The sequence below is a fragment of the Sciurus carolinensis genome, chromosome 11, assembly GCF_902686445.1.
Source record: "Sciurus carolinensis chromosome 11, mSciCar1.2, whole genome shotgun sequence".
NCBI lineage: Eukaryota > Metazoa > Chordata > Mammalia > Rodentia > Sciuridae > Sciurus > Sciurus carolinensis.
This window is the reverse complement of record NC_062223.1, coordinates 25,115,026-25,137,440: the sequence shown is the minus strand read 5'-3', so window position 1 is coordinate 25,137,440 and position 22,415 is coordinate 25,115,026. Positions and strand designations below refer to the sequence as shown.

At 34.2% G+C, this 22,415-nt stretch overlaps 1 protein-coding gene and 1 pseudogene across 1 annotated transcript; both read left to right on the top strand.

Annotated features, from left to right (window-relative positions):
- The first annotated feature begins 5,097 nt into the window (after positions 1–5,097).
- Positions 5,098–6,015, top strand: LOC124959248 (olfactory receptor 4P4-like). Its single transcript, XM_047517818.1, has one exon. The coding sequence runs from the start codon at positions 5,098–5,100 to the stop codon at positions 6,013–6,015; it is 918 nt and encodes a 305-aa protein (XP_047373774.1).
- Positions 6,016–18,598: 12,583 nt separating this feature from the next.
- LOC124959247 (olfactory receptor 4P4-like) lies at positions 18,599–19,526 on the top strand (annotated as a pseudogene).
- The last annotated feature ends 2,889 nt before the right edge of the window (positions 19,527–22,415 follow it).

Below are 22,415 nucleotides of genomic sequence, written 5' to 3'. Positions count from 1 at the left end.
TGTGTTTGTAGGATAAGTGGTTAGAGGGGTGAGAGACAATCTTCCATGGAGTGACTTGAGTGAAGTTGGAGTGACTTGAGTGAATGTTGGAGTCGAAAAACTGTACAGCACAGAGTTTTGAAATCTTTTTTTACTAGAGTAATAAACTTTCATCTACTCAGTAATCCTTAGCTTTCAAATTCTTGAAGCAAACCCTGTAGAAGAACCCATTATCATCTTTCTGCTTTCTAACTGTTTAAGCTGGCTCTTAAGCCTCTAGAAGCTTCTATGTTCTTATCTAATAGAACTAATAATACTTATGTTAACTTACAAATATAGAATATATGGTTGATGTAAATCACCTAGTAATCTCTTAACAGAGTATTACTATTATTTTGCTAAGTAGTTTAATGACAACAGTATCAGGTATTTTCAATTGCATTCCTGAAGTTTTAAAACTATGAGGAATCTTAAAATGTACGGATTTGTCATGCTGGAAATGAGACACCAACTGGAGTGTGTGTGGCTAAGGCTTCAACAACCATGGATGTCCACTGTGAAGAATAAGTAGAATACAGCTTTGGTGCCCTTTGAATACCATTTTCCTCTGAATATTCCACATGATCTTTAGCTTATGATGGATCCTTTACCTAGTGCCCAATGTATGGGCAAAGAGTTTTAATTTTTCTTATTTCTCCTTTTCTTTTTCTCCCATTCCTCAACCATCTGTCCCAGTGATGTTACTCTCTGGCAAAAGTTAATTTGTTACTAGTTATGATCTTGCATTTCATCGATTTTATTGACCTATCAAATCTCTATACTTATGGTCAGTAATAGATCATGTCTGAAATACAAACATCTGTCTCTGGTTCTCTTTGTTCATCCCCATCTCAGATGTTCCCTGAAGCTAAAATAATACCATTACAGGCTATGCCATTTCCCTTTCTATCCCTCAGAAAGCTAGAAGAGCACAGACCAGGAATTGTCCTGAGTGCCCTGTTGGCTACAGCATTATGGAATCTCCAGGGGACTGGTACCTGATCCAGACTAGCCCACAGGTGGAAGGAACATACACAGGGGCACCAGGCACCATTACCATGGACAGTGGCTTGGAAGGATTTAACCAGGAACTGTTTAGAAATCTCATGAGCAAGGAATATGCTTCTTAGAGCTTTCAATGACCTATTAATTCTGGTTTGACATTTAAGTTTATATGTTGCTTTAGGTAAACTAATTTTCTGTAGACACAGAGTGCTAAGACTTAAAAATGTGCAGTAGTTTTTGAATGAATATAAAATACTTTTTAATCATTTGGTCTATGCTTGTGTTAAGATGCTGTTTGATTGAAATTCAGATTTCCCAGCCTGCTTCCCTGATGAATGAATGTCTACTTCTCCTTTATCCCTGATGATTTTAGTGAGTGTTTGAAGTCCATTCTTCTTGGAAACCTATAGATCCTTTAAACATTTTGCGATTTGCAAATTATTTTGGGGGTACAAATCTTGGTAAGTTGAATTACTGTGCAATTATCTGAAATTTATTGTATATTTCAATGCTGAGCTATATTGATGAAATGAGGATCTCAGGGCTGAACATTTCCTGATCTTCACACAAATCCAACCAGTCAATGAAACCTAATGGTCAGGGTATTATCCATTTTCCCTGGTTGTGGGAAGTTCCACCACCCACTGTGCTGGGTGAGAATGTGCTTTTGTCATTGATTCTATATAATTTCATTCTAAAGATTTGAATAACCTTGTAGCATATGAAATTTTTTTACTATAAAATATTTAGCATACTTAAGATTTATTGGGTGTTATATGTAAGCAAAATTTCAATTAAGAACAAAAGTATACTTTAAGGACATACAAAGTGACAGTGAATTTCATTGTCTCTTAGTCCTGTATTGCACATATTCCCATTAAGAAATTGCCCAGTTTAGGTTGGCACAGTGGCACATGACATTCCAGCTACTCATGGGGCTTCGGCAGGTTGACCACAAGTTTGAGGCCAGCCTGGAAAACCTAGCAAGACCCTGCTCCAACATTATAAATAAAAGCAAATAAATGAATACAGTTTTAATATGCAGTGAGTGCAGTTTTCCTATCATACTATCAGTATGTTGGCACTTAATGATATACTTTTTCCACCCTGGTAAGTGCATGGGCAACAGTAGAGTATTCATTTTCCTTTTCACTTCTATCATCCATTCCATAGACATGGGTGACATAAATGTTAACTCTTGGCAAGAAAAGCTAGATCTTGGTTCTGACCTTGCTTGTCACCAATTTTAATGAACTGTCTCCTGTAAGCATGAATATCACTGTTGATAATAACCCAGTTTCTGAACTACAAAGACTTATCTCAGCTTCTTTTTGCTCTTCCTCCTCCTCATCTCATATATTCCTGAAAACTAACATAACACTATTCCACAAGGCTTTGTTTTCCCAGATGAAAATAAAGCAGACAGAATTTCCTGAACTGATCTGTATAACCAGAGCATTTCTCTGTATATTCCAGAGAAGCAGTGCTTGATGCAGGCAAAAGTAAGTAAAAAGTAAATTTACAGCGAGAAAATGCACAGTGGCACCAGGGCATTGCCTCTGATAGTTGCTCAGAGGCATTTGATGATTATCTGTTTATGCCTCTGGGAATATACATTCTTAGAGTTTGCAAGGAGTTATCAATTCTTGCATTGTCCTGAAGTTTAAATTCTGCTCTTCTTAATCAAAATTTCTTCAGGAATAGGTATAAAATGAATCACTCCTAGGACTTAAAATAGCATTTGCTTTCATGAGAAATTAAAAATACATTTGTTTTTGTTCTGTGAGTCTTGTATTTCTAATGGTTAATGGTTATTAATGGATAAAAACCTGCAAAAGATTTAAGACTGCTAACATTCAGAAGTAATTTGAGAGAACTGACCTGAACGAGTCTGCAAATCTCTGTATGTTATTAGATTTAGATACTGGAGAAGAATTTGTAGGGACGCAACCTTCCTCACCTAGTCTCAGGCTATCCTGACAGCAACTCAGTCCTGTTGGTCTGTAAATTACCCTTGATATTGCTCTTGGAGGATATACATGCTGTTTAAAATACTCTATTTAATTTCATTCCCAAGTATTTAATTTCTTAAACTTTTTCATTGGTGCATTATACTTACACATACACATTACACGATTTGTTCACTCTCTTTCCCAGGATCTCACATTTCCTTCACCTCCTCTTGCCCCCACCATCTACTTGCTCTACTCTACTGATCTCCTATCAATTGCAATTTCCATTATTTTAATTAGTACATTATCATTGTATACATAAGTGGGATTCATTGTGATAGATGGGTGGAAGGACGAGCATAACGTGGTAGATATTTTCCCCCAGCACTTTCTCATGCCCTTCCCCTCCCTTGCCATCATCTTCCTCTTCTCTATTGAACACTATGACTTCTTTTACAACATAAGGTAATTTGATTACTATGGAAATTTGTTATCCATTTTATCCACAAGCAGAACTACAGATGAGAATGAGAATAGTTGAGGCAAAGATTTCACTAAAATCTTCAAGTTGTGGTGAACTTCATTGAGTCCTGCTTTAGTGCTTATGTGCCTATCCATATTCTGAACAGGATAGTTTAACTTTGACATCCCCAAACAGGAAGAAATAATTTCCCAACTTTCAAAAATGTGCCACCTTAAAGTGCACTCTAATCATCAGATTCATCTAAGGTAAGTTTACTGCATGTCATATTCTGACACCAGATGTAGCAAATTTGAAATTATGTAAAATAGAATCTTTATTTTAACTACAAGAGTAATTACTCTTATTATCTTGATAGTAAAATTAAGAGGAATGTAGAATTTGTATTCAACCCTACCAAAAATGTCAAATACTTTTGAGTATAATTTAAAATGCATGAAAAAGTTCAGCCTAGTGACAAGTGTTAAGCAATGCTCAAAGAACAACAGCAAATTATCTTTCACAATAATTTTATTTAGTTTTAGTAATGGGTTGTTAAAATGGAAATTTCTCAATTACTCTCATATCTGTTTTGTTATATGCTTTTCCTTATTTCTTCACTGAACTTGTTTATGTACGTGTGCATGGCAATGTCAGAAACTGCTCTTACACAACCTAAGATAAAACTAACGTGTGACTGTTAATCATGTATGAGACTGAGGTGTTCCATAATAATTCTTGGGTTCCTTATCAAAAGGTTTTATTGTATAATAATATCCCAATTTATAGATGTAGAAATTAAAGTTTACAGAGATTAAAAATTATGTCAAGGTTCATAAGTGGTATAGAAGGGAAGAGAGTTAATTCTGTGTACTGAGTTCCTTGTTGAATTTTTCTGACGTTTAAAAGGCAGATAACAGAATTCACGAGAATAAATTTAGACAGCATCTATACTTATATTGTGTAATTAATTTCTCATAAAATATTAGTAAGTTTGCTCTGATTCTAATTACTATAGTAACAGTGAAAATAAGATAATTATAAGGGTAAAGTTCGGTTAATACAAAATCTCTGAATATTAGAAACATTTAGGTACTGGGTTGTCATTTTAATTCTCTTAGTTGTAAGAGAATAAGCAAAAATTTGGTTAAAAAAATAAAAAATATTGAAGTCCTATCTGGTATTAACACTTGAGCCCTATGATAATTATTTTCACTTTGTTATAAAGTATTGTCACACTATACAAATCAATTATATTATATATGAATACAAATACATTCAGGAATACATATGTTAGGATGGTGATACAAATATTTATATTATATCAGTATTAATACATATCATAGATTATCATAAATACATAACGTGTATTAGGAAAGTTTACAGCAATACTAAAGTCATGGTGAGAGGAAAATTAGAAAATGGGGGAAATTTATCTCCTTGATGACAATAGACTTGTGTAAATGGAATTTTTTTTTTTCACAGTATGGACCATACTTAATGCCATATCTATGATATTTTCATCACCCAAGCTGATTTTAAAGGCACAGATTTTGAATTTCTGAATGACTGCATTTGATGACTTGTGTATAAGTTTCCCACAGCAAAGGTGTCCTTTCTTTTTAGATACTAAACTCATGTTTATAAGACAAACTGAGACATATGGAAAACCAGAGGAACGTCTCAGAATTTATTCTTCTAGGACTTTCTGATGAACGAAGCACACAAACATTGTGCTTTGTGCTCTTCTTACTCTGTTACATCGCCCTTTTGCTGGGAAACCTTCTGATCCTTATCTCCATTCAGTGCAGCCCCCTATTTCACCAGCCAATGTACTATTTCCTCTGCCACTTGTCTTCTATGGACATCTGCTATACCTCCTGTGTGACACCCAAACTGATTGGTGACCTGCTGGTGAAAAGAAAAACCATCTCCTATGGTAACTGCATGTTCCAAGTCTTTGCCATACATTTTTTTGGAAGAATTGAAGTCTTCATCCTCACAATCATGGCCTTCGATCGCTATGTTGCCATCTGCAGACCTCTTCACTACCTGATTATCATGAGCAAAGCAAGGTGCCACCTCCTGGTTCTAGCTGCTTGGGCTGGTGGGGCTGTCCATTCCTTTCCTCAGTTTTTTATGGCAATCCAGCTGCCATTATGTGGCCCTAATAAAATCGATCACTATTTTTGTGACATTTTCCCTTTGCTAAAACTTGCCTGCAGTGATACCACTACTGCTGGTGTCCTGGTGATTGCTAATTCAGGCATGGTTACCTTAGTGACATTCTGGGTTTTGTTTGTCTCTTATGTCATTATACTGTGCACTTTAAGACATCATTCAGCTGAGGGAAGACGCAAAGCCCTCTCTACTTGTGGGTCTCACGTCACCGTGATAGTTTTATTTTTTGGACCTTCCATCTTTATCTACCTTAGACCTCCTACCACTTTTCCAGAAGATAAAGTGTTTGCACTATTTTACACCATCATCGCTCCTATGTTCAACCCCTTAGTCTATACTTTGAGAAATACAGAGATGAAGCATGCCATCAGAAAAGTCTGGTGTCAAACACATAACTAACTTGAAAATAAAAAAGGGCTGTGTGGAGAAGTATAGAGCTAGAAATTGATCTTAGTGCTTAATTATACTGTTGGTGTCATTTTATGAATGCCAAGAGTTGATTTAGAGGTAAAATATAACTACTAATCTAACACTATTTCTACTGTGCAAAAATTGAGTCAGAAATGTAGTTATTTTGTAGCTTAATTAGATACTGTGAGTAGGGTTACATGTGTGAAAGTAATTCAGGATACAGTAAGGATAATTTTGGGCAGTGAATCATGACATAAAGAGGAAAACCTTCATGATAATTTATTACACATTACAAGATTAGTGGCTAGGCTATGTTATGCAAGTTCTCTGTGGCAAAGGAGAAGTTATTGTCTATAAATTAAATAAAGAACTTTAATTTGTGATAATATTTTCACCTAAAAGACCTCCAGTGGTATTCATTACATAACAAGAAATCCATATAACAATAGTAAGAATAATAATTTCTGGTTTAAAGTGGTTCCTGAGCATTAACTATGTTGATAATCATTGGATAAATATAACTAGCAAAGGTAACACAAAATTAATTACTCAAAATGTTGGTAACTTACTCTTTGCTATTCTATTTTTGATAGTTTAAAAAAATCCCATAAAGAATAAAATAAGTAAAGCATAACATTTCAGAAATTAATAAGACAATAATTAGTTGATAATTATAACTATAATTAGTATAATTATATATAATACATATTATATATAAATTATAAATATAAATATGAATATAAATTATAAATATAATTACAATTAGTCACAAGTGTGAGGTCAGCCTGAGTAATTTACTAAGACCCTATCTCAAACCAAAATACTCAAATGTAAAAAGTGGTGGAGACATAATTCAGTGGGAAAGCACCTGGGTTCAATCTCCAGTACTAGAAAAATGAAAGGGGAGGGAGGAAAGAGAGGGGCGGGGGAGAGATAGAGAGGGAGTGGGGAAGAAACAGAGAGGAAAGGAGAAAGGAAGGAAGAAAGGAAGGAAGAAAGGGCAAATAAGAGAGAAGAAATTAACAAGATTATGAGTAGGATTATAGTTAAAATGCAGTGTTTTAGAACACGTGAATACAATACTCACTCTAGTGATTATACACAGAAAAATAAAAGGCATAAAAATAAAGGCGAGGTAAATTGTTTTAGTAGAAGAACTTGGTAAATTACTATTTTGTCAAGTTACTGTGAAAACAAAATATTGCCTGATTTAAAGTTCTTTTCTTTAACAAAAACAACATAATGGCTATTTGGCAAAGTCTGAATGTTTGAGGGGAACATTTTTAAAATGACAGATTTTTTGTCAGATTTGCATTTCATGATAAAGCAAAACAACAGTAATACTTCATTTTTATGTGGGCTTATAGATAAAATACCTCATGTGTCTTTCTTGAAGAATAAATATTGAAAAATTTCCTAATAAAATAATAAATGAATCAAGGTAAAGTACTCAAGATGAAGCCAGAAGAAATTGGTACTTTCTGTTCCCATTATCAAAGGACACTCAGATTAATTCCAGATCAACTTTGGGGAGAGTAAAGTGTTTTATAGTACAAAACTGTATTTCAAATTTTAACCCTTCTTTACTATGTCAATTTGACTAAATCAACTAACTTTTGTAATTTTTTAATATAAAATCTCTAAGTAAAACTTGCAACATAATAAGGTTCATAATGTGAAACTGAAAAAATAAAATAAAATGCATATGAAAGAAAGCCCCTCCCTGCTTTAGACCCAGGAAACTCATGCAAGGAATTAAACCGTATTCCAAAACAGCACAATTGGTCCTCTGGTCATTTCTGGGATTCCTCTGAACACATAATGGCTTTGATTCCCCCTTGATTCCCGAACAAGGAACTTAGTGATGGACACAACTTTCACTAGCTTCACCTTCTGAACTTCTAAATTCTTGATTCAATTAGAACGTACGAACCTCTCAACTGAGTAAAGGAACTTTGTTATAAATAAACTGTTCCCAGTTCTTAGCCATGCCCCACCACTCACAAGCAGATCATAGGTGAACTGGCAATTTCCTTTCTTTTGAACTCTCACCGTGGGCACCTCACTTCCATACCTTTGATCCTCCTGTTCCCCCCTCATCTACATGATCTACCTGCTTCCTATTTTCTTAATCAGATACTGCCTAACTTCCTATGGGCCATTCAAATGTCCTGACCCTTAGGAATTCTTTCCTAATGACACCAACCATTCTTGACCTTTCTTTTTATTTTTATTAGTACATTACACTTTTACATAATATCAGGATCCATTTGGGTATACTCTTAGAGACATGGAAAATACTTTAACCCACGTAGTCCCTAAGACTTCCTATTTCCCTCAACTGCTCCCTACCCCTGCTCTCTTTCTTCTGTTCTACTGGTCTTCTTTCTATTTATTTATAGATTTTTTTAAATTAGTGCTTTATGGATGTACATAAAGGTGACATTCACTGAGATCTATTCACTTATGCACATAGCATAATTTGGTCCATTTCATTCTGCAGGTTCTCTCTTCCCATCCCTCCTGCCTCCCCATGTATCCACTTCCTCTACCCTACTCATCTCTCTTTCATGGGATTCTCCCCCATTCATGTTTGCCCCCTTACTTTTGTCTAGTTTCCACATGTAAGAGAAAAATATTGATCCTTGTCTTTCTGAGCCTGGATTATTTCACTGGATGTGATTTTCTCAAGTTCCATCCATTTACCAGTGACTGGCATAATTTCATTCTTCTTTATGGCTGAGTAAAATTCCAAAGTGTCTATATACATCATTTTTCTTTCTCACATCATTGATTGGTGAGCATCTTGGCTGGTTCCCTAACAGCTCTTACTGTTGCAAACACGGTGTGCCTTTATCACTATATATTCTGATTTTTTTTGATACATATTTATTGTCTGAACATAAAAATATGGTGTTATTTATTATACAAGCCTATTTCATGTAAGTTAGAATACATTATTTTGAAAAATACCTTCACTCTGTTTCTTATCTCACAATTTTGAATTTCCTTCAGCAAAATAATGTACAGCAAGAATTTTAATAAGAAAAAGTCTATATACAACTGAATGTTATATGCAAGATTTAAAGTTACAAATAAATAACACAAACATGAAAACACAAAGAATAAAAATAAGAGAAAAATATTCAGAAAGTTTGAATTAAATATTATTGACTATGGTTCTACAGAGATCATAGTAAATTTCTTTGTTGTATTTTATTTTTGAAGTATTGATGGTCATTGAAAAAGTAGAATGACAACATTTATTTTCATTGTGAAACTGATTATATATTTGATATTTTATCATGGATTAAATTAGGTTACCTTTAATTGAAGGGCTTATGAAAAATTTTAAAAGATTGTTTTGGAATCATTTTACACTTACAGAAAATTTGCAAGAATATATAGTTTCTGTATAAAATATAGTTCTACCCAATTTTTTAAATTTCTTCTCTTAGCTATCCCACTCCTTGGCCTATACCCAAAGGACTTAAAATCAGCATACTACAGAGATACAGTCACATCAATGTTCATAGTTGCTCAATTCATAACAGCCAGATTGTGAAACCAACCTAGATGTCCTTCAATTGATGAATGGATAAAGAAACTGTGGTATATATACACAAAGGAATATTACTCAGCCATAAAGAATGATAAAATTATGGCATCTGCAGGCAAATGGATGAAATTGGAGAATATCATGCTAAGTGAGATAAGTCAATCTCAAAAAACCAAAGGACAAATGGTTTTGCTGATATGCGAATGATGACACATAGTGTGAAGTGGGAGGGGTTAGTGTTAGGGTTAGGGTTAGGTTTAGGGTTAGGGTTAGGGAGGGGGGCAAGAATGGAGGAAGGAAGGACTGTATAGAGGGAAAAGAGGGGTGGGTGGTGTGGGGGAGAAGGGGGAAAAATGGCAGAATGAATGAAACAACATTGCCCTGTGTAAATTTATTATTACATGAATTGTATGCCTTTACTACATGTACAGAGAATCAAAATCTATCCCATTTGTTTACAATAAAAAAAAAATTAATCTTTTAATTTTAGGTATACATGACTTTAGAGTGTATTTTGGCAGAATATACATGCATACAGTATAACTTACTCTATTTAGGTTCCCACTCTTGTGGTTGTCACAATGTGGAGTTACTCTGGTTGTGTACACAAATACAAGGCTAGGAAATTTATGTGCAATTAATTCTACTATATTTTCTGTTCCCCTCCCCACTCCCTTCCCTTCATTTCCCTTTGTCTAGTACAATGGATTTCTATTATTCTCCTCCTGACCTCCCTTGTTTTCAGTTAGCATTCACAAATCAGAGAGAACATTCTGCCTTTGGTTTGGGGGGATTGACTTATTTCACTTAGCATAGCAGTTTCCAGTTCCATCCGTTGACCAGCAAATGCCATAATTTTATTCTTTTTTGTAGTTCAGTAATTCCATGTGTGCGTGTGTGTATATATATGTGTGTGTATATATATATGTGTGTGTGTGTGTGTGTATATATATATATATTAATTACATTTTCTTAATCCATTCATCTTAGAAGGTCACTTGGGTTGTTTCCATAGCTTGGCTATTGTGAGTTAAGCTGCTGTAAACATGGATGTGACTGCATCACTGTATTGTGCTGTTTTTAAGCCCTTTAGGTATAGACCATGGAGTGGTATAACTGGGTCAAAATGTGGTTCCATTCCAAATTCTCTAAGGAATCCTTGTACAGCTTTCCATAGTGGTTGTACCAATATACAATCCCACCAACAATGTATGAGAGTACCTTTCTCCCCACATCCTAACCAACATTTATTGTTACTTGTATTCTCTATAACTGCCATTCTGACCTGAGTGATGGAACTGATTAGAAGACACATCCACATAAATACAGTTATCTTGTCCTAGACAAGGCACCAGAAATGTACATTGGAGAAAAAATAGCCTCTTCAACAAGTGGTGCTAGGAAAATTGGAAATCTTATGTAATAGAATGAAATAGAACCCCTATATATCACCCTACACAAAACTCAACTCCGAGAGGATTAAAGACCTAGGCTTTAGACTAGAGACCCTGCACTTAAGAGAGGAAAATGTAGGCCCAACTCTCCATCATGTTGGCTTGGGAAATGAATTCATCAACAAGACTCCTAACACATAAGAAGTTAAATCAAGCATCAATAACTGGGAAGGTATCAAACTGAAAATCTTCTTCACAGCAAAGGAAACAATCAAGAATGTGTACAGAGATTATACAGACTGGGAGAAAATCATCACCAGGAGTACCTCAGATAAGGCATTAATTTCCAGGATATACAAAGAACTCAATAAACTTGACACCAGAAAAATAACTGACCCAATCAATAAATGGGCAAAGGAACAGAACAAACACTTCACAGAAAAATACAAATGGTCAAAAAATATATGAAAAAATATTCAACATCTGTAGCAATTAGAGAAGTGCAAATTAAAACTACACTGAGATTCCATCTCACTCCAGTCAGAATGGCAGTTATACAGTTTTTCCAGTTCTAACAATTTGTAATGCCATGGTTCATTTGTCAATATTCAGAAAAAAACATTAACACATTCCTATTAACTGCATTTCAGACTTTATTTGGATCTTATCAGTTCTTACCTTAATAACCTCTCTGCATTCCAGGATTCAATTCAGGATACCATATTGCATTTAGTTACCTTGTCTCCTTACTGTCTCCTCTGACCCTGATCACTTCTGTTTTTGTCTTTCTTACTATTTTTCCACCAGAATCTTGAGGAATACTGATCAGATACTCCCCAATCTGAATTATGTTGTTTTGGATATAATACTAAAAATATTAGAAATCCTACCTGTTATGTCATCTCAATCATCTTCACATGATATCAATGTTATGCAAATATTATTACTTGGTTAAGACAGTTTTTGTTTACCATGTCTCTGCACAGTAAAAGTTACTATAGTCCCTGTACCTAATCTTGTCTTTGGATTGATACACTAAATAGTCAGTGTAGATGCACAGGAACTATGAATGATATAGTTCACACCCTGTGGTGGTAGTAATTTTTTGGAAATATTTTTAGAGAAAGATTTATTACATACATTTATGGAATCATCTCTTTAAAAGTTTTTTCTCTTCTCTCCCATTTATTTGTTTACTATTAGTCTTTTTTAATCTGTATTAGTATAGACTTATTTATATTCATTCTATGCTTTCGGTGTAAATATAATGCTACATTACTTACTTTGTCACTTTAATTATTCCATCTTTGGTCATTTGCTATCATGTTGGTCCCTCTGCTTCATTAATATGTATCTTTTTTTTTTTTTGAGCACACAATTTTAAGAATTGTAAGATTCTCAAAACTTACCTTTTTTTTCCCCTATTGGTGTCTTGGAAACAACCATTTCCCCTAAGAGTCCTCTTTCCCTGCTATTGGAATATGGTATTTGCCAACAAGAGATAGGTAGTGAACATGGCAGGTAGGCTTGTTTTGAATGGGTTGACAGTAAATTTCTTCTACTCTCGGAATTAAGAATTAGGTCCTATACTTATGTATTCTAACCTTTGAATGCCAAAGTATTTGTGATTGCTTATATGTGTATGATTGCTTATCTCTGTTGCTCTGTGTGTGTGTGTGTGTGTGTGTGAGCTGAAGATAAATTCATACTAAAATCTCTGCCTCTAAAGCAGTACTACAGGATCCAACCTAGACATTGTTTTCTCACCATCTACCGTTATTTTTCTTTCTCTTATTTTTAATTGCTCTAAAAGTCAGACTCAGAAAGATAGGTTTCTAAGAGAAGACCATTTACAGCAATGGGAGTAAAAGCATACTGTTTATAGTATAGCAAAAACTAAAAGATAAAGTAACAATGGTGTGATCGGTCAGTGTCCTCTCTGCCTCGTCCTTCATGGAGGAGAAAAAGGTTGACTGCCAGAGGAGGATGTTGGCATTTTTTCTATTACCCAAAAAACTTATCTACTCAATAAACACAAGAAATCCAACACTCTTTTACGAGAGAGGGAGTGTGATGGTGCGGCCATATTAGCTCTGGCCTCTTTACAACATTCAACCTCAGTGGCCCAACTCTCTTTTATTTATAGACACAGGTAAAGGGGCAAGGACTGGGAGGAGCTTCTTCTGTGATGGACAGGATAGGGTGGAGTTAGGGGACCCATTTTCTTAGGGGGAAAATTCCAGGTGACAGGGAACCACTACCACGCAGCACCACATACTTCCCCGGAGTTCTTAGAAGCTAGGCCTCTGTGTCACTTGGGTCATCCTAGTGGGACTCTGCTAAATAAGGATGGCCTCCCACAGTGATCCTTGAGGGAGAGTTATTGGGAAAATTCTAAGATTCCTTAATCACGTGAGAGTAGGTGTATTATTTGATAGCATAATCACATAAAAGAATGTTACTATCTCTAGAGAGAATACACAAATTTTTTTAAATTTTTATTAATTTTTTAATTTGTTCTAATTAGGTGTACGTGACAGTCAAATGCTGCAAAAATAATAACTCAAATCAGAAGAGAAAAATGTATTTTTAAAATAAGTCAAAGTCAGTGAAGCAGATTACATAAAACAAAGACCAGAAAGAGTTGAATAGCTTATAAAATGATTGGTAGGATGACAGACTTTAAACCAAATATATTCTAATTTCCTTCAGTCATCAAAATTCTGTGGTGAATGGGATTTGAAGTACATGCTGTAAAGTGTCTTTTTTGCAATATATTTATAATCCAGTTGTAGAGTTGCTCTGATAACTGGACTCTAAAAGGATGCTAACTGGTGAGTTGATTACTTTGGTATAAAGAGTTCACATTCTAAATACATCAATTAAAAGACAATAATGTAAGTAAAGGCATGAAAAAAGATACAGCACAAAAACACCAAAGCAAGCTGAAGAAATATTAATTTCTAACAAAGTACACGATGGAAATGTGATCTGTCAGAGGTTACAGGGCACTTTATGCAATCATAAAAGCATCAGTTTTCTGAGAAAGCCTAAGTATACTAAATTACATGATCCTAGGGACATTATAAAGATGTATACCATCCCTTTGCTCATGCCTGCTACATGTTTACTTGATTTTTTCTTTTGTTTTGTTTCCTTTTGTTTTTGTACCACGAATTGAACTCAGGAGCACTAGACCACTGGGTCACATCTCTAGCCCTATTTTGTATTTTATTTAGAGTCAGAGTCTCACTGAGCTGCTTAGCAGTCTTGCTTTTCCTGAGGCTGGTTTTGAACTAGCATCCTCCTGCCTCAGCCTCCCAAGCTGTTGAGATTACAGGTGTGTGCCATAGTGTCCAGCAACATGTTTGCTTATTTGCTAAATATTTACTCTCTTAGCAAAGCTCACAGAGGAAATCAGTAATAAACACTAGTTTTCAGCATAGATGTACAAAAAGGTATTTTTTAATTATATAGAACTAGGGGAAAATTACAGGATTTTTGACTGTACTGTTTGTTGATGAGCATTTTGGTGAGTATTTGGTAAAATAGATATGAAATGAAGTTCTACAGGTTTGTAATTTTCTAGAAAACTTACATTAGACAGAAATGTTTGAAGCACACACAAACACACACTTCTTCCCCAGAGAACATGATAAAATGCTGCCTGGGAATTGGTGAGAATGATTTCTTAACATGAGGACCAGAACTACAGCTTTCTCCTCAGGTTGCAGAGATGGGGAAAAAGAACTTAAATTGCATCAACAGCACCTCCCAGTCATCAAAATTCTGTGGTGAATGGGATTTGAAGTACATGCTGTAAAGTGTCTTTTTTGCAATATATTTATAATCCAGTTGTAGAGTTGCTCTGATAACTGGACTCTAAAAGGATGCTAACTGGTGAGTTGATTACTTTGGTATAAAGAGTTCACATTCTGTAAATAAGCAAAATCTGGAAGGAAGTAAAAATGTGTCTTTAGGATATAATGCACATCTAAAATCCTACTTATATTTGAACCTGGTAAAACTCAGGACTAATTTGGCTCTCTAAAGGCTTTGATTAACTACTTTTTAAAAACCAAGTACTCCTGCTTCAAACTTTTATCTTTCCTTATGGGGTGACCTCCTGTCTATTATTTGATGCAGTGACGTGACCTGTGACAGTAGTTACAAAATGATATGAATTTTGTATTTGTTCATGACTAAATTGGGAAAAACAGAAAGTGAAAAATCAGTAACCCTGTGCTAACGATGTCAAGTCAAAAGTCACAAGGAAATAATTTAGTTAAGGGATGACTGTCATTTCAGTAAAGAGAGAACAGATAAGACTATAAAAAGAAAAGAAAATATTCAAAATCAGTTAAGAACCTACACAAATTCTTTTTTCTTTCCTTCTTTCTTTCTTACTATTACTTACATAAATATGTGATATTTGTTGAAAATACACTTTTACTTCCTCATTAAGAAAACATACTAATGTGCATCTCATTTTCAAACTTGATCTGTTTGCAAATTCTATTGACTAAGATTAAGAAATCATGAAGTTCCAAGAGGAATGGAGTGTCCATTGGTGGTGGGATGTCATAATCTAGAAAAATAAGGTCAATATCAGAATAAAGCTGCCCACTCTCTTGGGGTAACTCACGTAAAGAGGAACATGCTGTTACAACTCTAAAGAGGTAGTAGACCTTGGCTAAGAAGAATATGATTGGAATTCTGCAGAGCACAACATTTTGGGCAGGATTCTTAAAGATCAAGGAGACTGATTCCCTCACTTTACGGAGACTTATGGGCAAGAGTGTAAGGTCCCCATCCCTAAGTGTCTGTGAGAACCGGCACTGCAATCATGCTTGAGGGAATAAAGACTTTTGCTTCCTGGAGAAGTGTGTGAGCTGTGCATTTGTTATTTCTAGGACTGGTTTCTGTATAGTTTAGTTTGTTGCTTTTATAATTTTCCAGGTCAATTCAGTTGACTAACATGGAATACCAACTGATATTCAGGAGTTCTGGATTTGCCTGAGATTTAGACGTGTACACACATTTCAAAAGTAGATGGCCAGAGTTAATGTCCAATTTATTCTGCTGCTGTACAGTGTTTTTTTGTTTTGTTTTGTTTTGCTTTTTTTTTTTTTAACTTTTGATAGGACCCATAATGTGCTTATGAACTCAGTCTCCGGAATCAGAAAAATCATTTTTTAAGACCAGAACACTTGTTGTGTTACTATGAACAGGTTTTTTTTTAAACTGTATAAACATAAAGTAATTTTTATTTATTTCTCTATGTGCTGCATTGATGTTAGCACAGTGAAATTATCATTCATCCATTATTTTATTCTTTAAAATACTCTTCCTCATCTATTTTCAAGGTTGATTCTCTGCACTAAAGTCTAATTATATAGTCAAATATATTTTCCTGTATTTAAAATGAAGTAAAGCTCTTTTTCAAAGAGAAAGTACCAAATTTGTAAACATCAAATCTGAAGTTAGTGATTGAGCTAAGACATATAACCAGGGATTGCCTCTAAATTATGATTAATTATTATATTGTCTTAAAACTTCAGTTTATTATATTTTTACTCATACATTACTCATTGTGGTAGTAAAATGTAGTACTAATCTATTTTTCACATAGAAAAATTGGTAGAGAAATTAATCACCAGCCACTGCCTTGTGAATTGAGATGATTTGATTACCTGAATCAATAAAGATCAGTGAAGACAGATGAATACAGAGACTTTACCTGAGAACATTTTGAATTGTGCTTTGCTTTGAGGTTCAATTATATTTAAGAGTGTATATGCTTGATAGCAGTTAAGCAGTATATTTCAGATGGGTTTTAAATCACATTTATATGATTTGGTTTATTAAAACAAAAATGCTTATAAATCTCTTTGAAGAATAATTCATATCACGTAAGTTCAATATATCATTTTTTTTCAAATGAAATAAAATGACTTTTCTTATTTAATGGAAAATATTACTGTAGCTCAATTTGGGGGAAGATAAACTATTACAAACAAGTTTTTCACTCTGTTGGTAACAAAATTTGCCTAATATCATGGAGAATTGTGGAGGGATTGTAAATAGAATTTGATTAAGAAATTAATTGTAAGATTAGGGCAGAAAATTTACACTACCAAAAGGCTGTTATTTTGGTAAGAATTAATTATAAGTACTTTAATTTAAAATAATGGAAACCAAAATTGATGGAACATGTTGATGGAACATGATAATAATTCCATGTTATATTTCAGCAGCATCCATGATGTTGCTTAGCACTGGGTCTTAGCACCCAGTACAATGGTGTTAGTTTATGGGACCAAATTCTTTTGCATTGAAATGACTTTTACTGGTGATGATATGCCCACTACTCAAATATTTTTATTGATTTGGAATTGAAACTTCCCAGTTGAGAAAAAAGGAAAATTAAGAGTCTGATTGAGTAACATTAGATGCAAAATGTTTTAATCTTCTTAAATGTTATCCTATTTGACAGAGTAAAGATTATCAGATTGTTTTTCCCAATGTTTCAATAACTTCTGTACAAATACCACTATAATTTACAAAACAACTTCATATTTCATTATTATTTGAATACCACAAATATATGTATTGCTCAAGTTATGTAATTCCATATTATTTTTACTCAGATGAAATTTTTGACCCACAAGGTAAATACATATGATGCAAAAAATAGAGCCTACCTCACAAACGGTCTCCTTCTAAACCTCATTCCCGTATGGACTTGTCACTGACTGGAGAGTTTGTGGGACTGGACAAAATGATTGTATTAGATGAATTCAGAAAAAATCCCTACCCTCCAATCAGAAGGTTAAAAGGAATTTGACTTCCAAAATCTGATATTCTGCACTGAAGGCAAACTTTAGTATAACATTACCCAATGCACAGTCTTTTCTGGTACTTAATGTTTAGGTTTATTTGGTGGTTCAAAACATTTTGTTTCTTTCCTCAAATTAATCATCAGATTCAGCTTTTATGTGTGTTAAAGTGTCAGCACAGAATTTTCACTAAAACTTTAAAGAAAACAAATAACAAGAAACCAAATAAAAATATTTGTTAAGACTTGCTTCACCTTCTTAGAGAAAGAGCATTGCATCTTAAAATATTTCCTTAGTTTTTAACTTAAGATAATGTATATTCCATAATAAAACAATTTAAATAGTTGGTACATGAGGAAAAATACATCAGCTATGTGATATACCCCTGTTTCCTTAAAGCATTTTGAGTCTCAGAAAGTCAGAGCAACATTATTTATAGGGGGCTACGGCCTATTTCATTAAGATTTAGGAGTAGGTATTACCCAAAATAAAATATTAATTTTGTTATTTGAAAAAAAGCATTGGTGCTTACTAAGGCAGGAGTTGATAACGATTTGTAGAAGTGGTAATAGAAATAATGCAGTATGTATTCACTGGGAGTCTTGAGAGTCATTTTAATTGAACACTGGGTTTTTATTCTGTTAGATACCATAATGAAAGTAATTAAACCTAGTTTGGTTCCTCAAAAAGACAATAATCACTTTTCGGCAAATACTTGTGAATGTAAGCTCACCAATCATGTCATTTCAGGTGCTTTATGTGTTCTATCTACCCTGGCCATGGAAAAAAGCAATAATATCACTATATTTATTCTCCTGGGACTTTCCCACAATAAGAACATAGAAATCCTCTGCTTTGTATTATTTTTAGTTTGCTACATTGCTATTTGGATGGGAAATGTGCTCATAATGGTTTCTATCACATGCACTCAGCTCATCAACCAGTCCATGTATTTCTTCCTCAATTACCTCTCCCTCTCTGATCTCTGCTACACATCCACAGTGACCCCTAAATTAATGACTGACTTATTGGTTGAAGAGAAGACCATTTCCTATAATAACTGCATGGCACAGCTCTTTACCACACATTTATTTGGAGGCATGGAGATCTTCATCCTCACGGGGATGGCCTATGACCGCTACGTGGTCATCTGCAAGCCCCTGCACTATGCTGCCATCATGAGCAGGCGGAGGTGCAACACAATCATCCAGGCATGCTGGACTAGGGGATTTATACACTCTGCCAGTCAGTTTCTTCTCACTATATTCTTACCGTTCTGTGGCCCCAATGAGATAGATCACTACTTCTGTGGTGTGTATCCTTTGCTGAAATTGGCCTGTTCTAATACACACATAATAGGTCTCTTAGTCATTGCTAATTCAGGGTTAATTGCTCTGGGACTTTTGGTGTCTTGATTTTCTTATTTTTTCATATTGTATACCATAAGGGGATATTCCATGCAGAGCCACAGCAAAGCTGTTTCTACTTGCAGTTCCCACACAACTGTTGTGGTCCTGTTTTTTGTACCTGCACTATTCATCTACATTAGACCAGCCACAACTTTCCCAGAAGACAAAGTGTTTGCTCTTTTCTACACCATCATTGCTCCCACGTTCAACCCTCTGATCTACACACTGAGAAACACAAGAGATAAAGGATGCTTTGAGAAAAGTTTGGTGTCATCAGACACTTCTGGAAAGAAAGTAAATTTGTGAATCATTTTCTGCTTTTCATACCATGGTACCATGAGAAAACAATCCTCAGTGAGAGCCATTCTTGAAATTCTCCTATTCTCATGGTTTGGAGACAAAAGTGATCAAAAAGGAGCATGTCTTATCTGTTTCATGATTCTGCCTTGAGTCTTCACCAACAAATTGAGCATTATTCTTATTGATACTCTGCTCCATCTTACTTAGTCATTAGTCTGTGCTTACATGAACAATGAATGATTATTTTAAATGAAAGATTACATGGTAATGTGTTGAAAAAGTTATGCTTTTCATGCCTTCACGTACTGAAAAGCTGAACAATATCTTGCTTTCATTTTTTAAAACTTTCCACTGCAACGTAAACATACAGACAATTGCATGTATTACCAATATACATTCTGACTTTTCACACACTGAGCACTACCAAGTAATCAGCAACCACATTGCATCAGAAACTGTCACTATACTAGAAGCCCTCCTCATTCTCTTTACAATGAATAACTTCATGGAACCATCATCTTCATCTCTAAAATTATTTTACTTGTACATATACTTTGTAAAATAAGAATGACACAGATTATGCATTTTAGTATTTGTCTTGTCTTTATTAGATTTGTGAGTCATTCCTTAAATTTGTGAAACATTTAATTATTTTCAATAATGTGTATGATATCATTATATGAATTTATAATGATTATTTTTTACATTTGCATATTGGTAGAACTTGAGTTGTTTCCCCTTTACGGAAATTATGTATAGTGCTGCTTTGAACACTTTGGAACATGCCTTCTTGATAATGCATCTTCTATTTATTTTGTATTGTAATTAATACATAACATTTTAAGAAAGGTAGTGTGCATTTATTTCAATTCTCTACCATAATATGTTCTGCTATAAAATGAAAGATATTAAACTCAAAACAAAAATATTTATTTTCCATGGAAAACTACTGGGATGAGTTTAATCAAAAACTTAGAAATACTTGAAGCCCCTGGCCCTTGTAGGATCTATGTAATGGTATATGTGGTATGCTAATTAACACAACTGCCTGTCAATCATTGGCAAAATGAAGAAAGTTCTGAAAAGAGTAATTTAGCCATGAGAGCTAAAAAATAAAGTATAACTGTCAGGGATGCCTCATTAAGTTATGCTACCAACATTAACACATAATCACTGTTGGGAAGTTTTATGAAATAAGATCTTCTCTGCAGCAAATGGAGAAGCTTGACATACTAAATAAAGATGAGTAAATTTTGTATTTATTTTCTTAGAAAATATCTATTACATATACTCACAGTAAAGGAAGAAAGCCATGTGTTCCTGCAAACAGATTCTCACTGCACAAAAACAGCCACAAGCATGTGCAAAGAAATCATATAAAAAAGTAAGAACTTTCCAGGGGCTTCTAATTCTGGCATAATTTGAATAAAAACATTCATATAGAAAACAAAAAATGAAGTTGGAATTATTTAGTATCCATACAATTGCTCCATAAAAAATTACTTAAGACAGGAGGAAATGCAGTTGGAAACAGCTATGTCAGAGTAAAGAGTACAAAGAATGCATTTTTTGCAGTTAGGCACAAAATTTAATATGACTATGTTTATTTTATAAAAATATAAGAATTTTCATAGCATAAAAATCTAAACCATCTAATACAAAGCAAATACAATAACTTTAATAAATAAGAAAAAGAATATTTTTATTAGAAACTTGAGGGATAAAACATAGTAGCTGTATCTTAAGAAGTAATCAATGATCTGAAGTTATATGCAGATAAATTACTCAGAAGACAAAATAGAGTGAAAAATAAATGAACACAGTTAAGGTGATATTAAGATACATTGAACTACTTATGAAAAAAACCTCCCAACAGCTCAGCACATACCCAGGGCCTCCTGATAACCAGATGATGGAAGGGCTTACAGATGTCCACAGAGCAGTCGTAGCCATTGCCAACAGAAGAAATATCTCAAAGGAGAAGAAAGATGAAATTGCCAAAAGAGTGCTCTGTAAAAATCCAGTTAGATAAAATTGTAATGATATGACATTTTCTCAGAAGAACAAGTCTGAAATTGATTTCAGAGAAAAGACTGGGGAATAGATTCTTAAACGATAAAAAAGCAAGAAAGAAAACCAGTGAACCCAGGGTCTTACTGGCAGTGTCAGTCAGGACACAAGGAGGTTGCACACCGAGGGCAAAATGTAGAAGAACAAGAAAACAAAGTACATTTGGCTCTTTTGGATTCTGTGTGAGACCCAAGAGGACAAGTAACATTGTCTTTTTCTTCCTTCTATTTTTTCACAGATGCTGATTTCAGATATTAGGAACTCTCAACTTATAAAAGACCAGGAGAAACATTCAATGTAGTATTTTATTTATTTTCCGGATAAAAATAAACCTGTGTTGTGTCAAACTACCTATGGTAGACTTTGGGATTACCAAATTCAATAAGACATCATTCCTTACCTGTGTTGGTTTGCTAACATTGTAATGGGATCATAAAATTGCAACCCAATTTAGTGAGTGCAATTATAAGTATGTTCATGATGTGCTAAGAGTTCATGGAACCTGTTAATCAAACTGGGATCAGAGAGGGCTTCTCAGAGCAAACATTCCCTAACTGAGCTTTAAAGTGGATGAAGTGAGATTGACCAGAGTATGAAAAGATGGAAAGATGCATTCCATATGAATTCAAGTAAGTATAATACTTATGTACCACTTAAGATAATTTGCACATTCAAGAGAAGTCTCATCTCCAACTGGATCTCAGTTTCATATTTAAAAATCTGTCCTTCATTTCCCACAAAAATCTTTTTTCCCTAGGGTTCTTCATCTCACCATATCATAGTGCCTATGATGTTATCGTTTATACTAAATATCTTG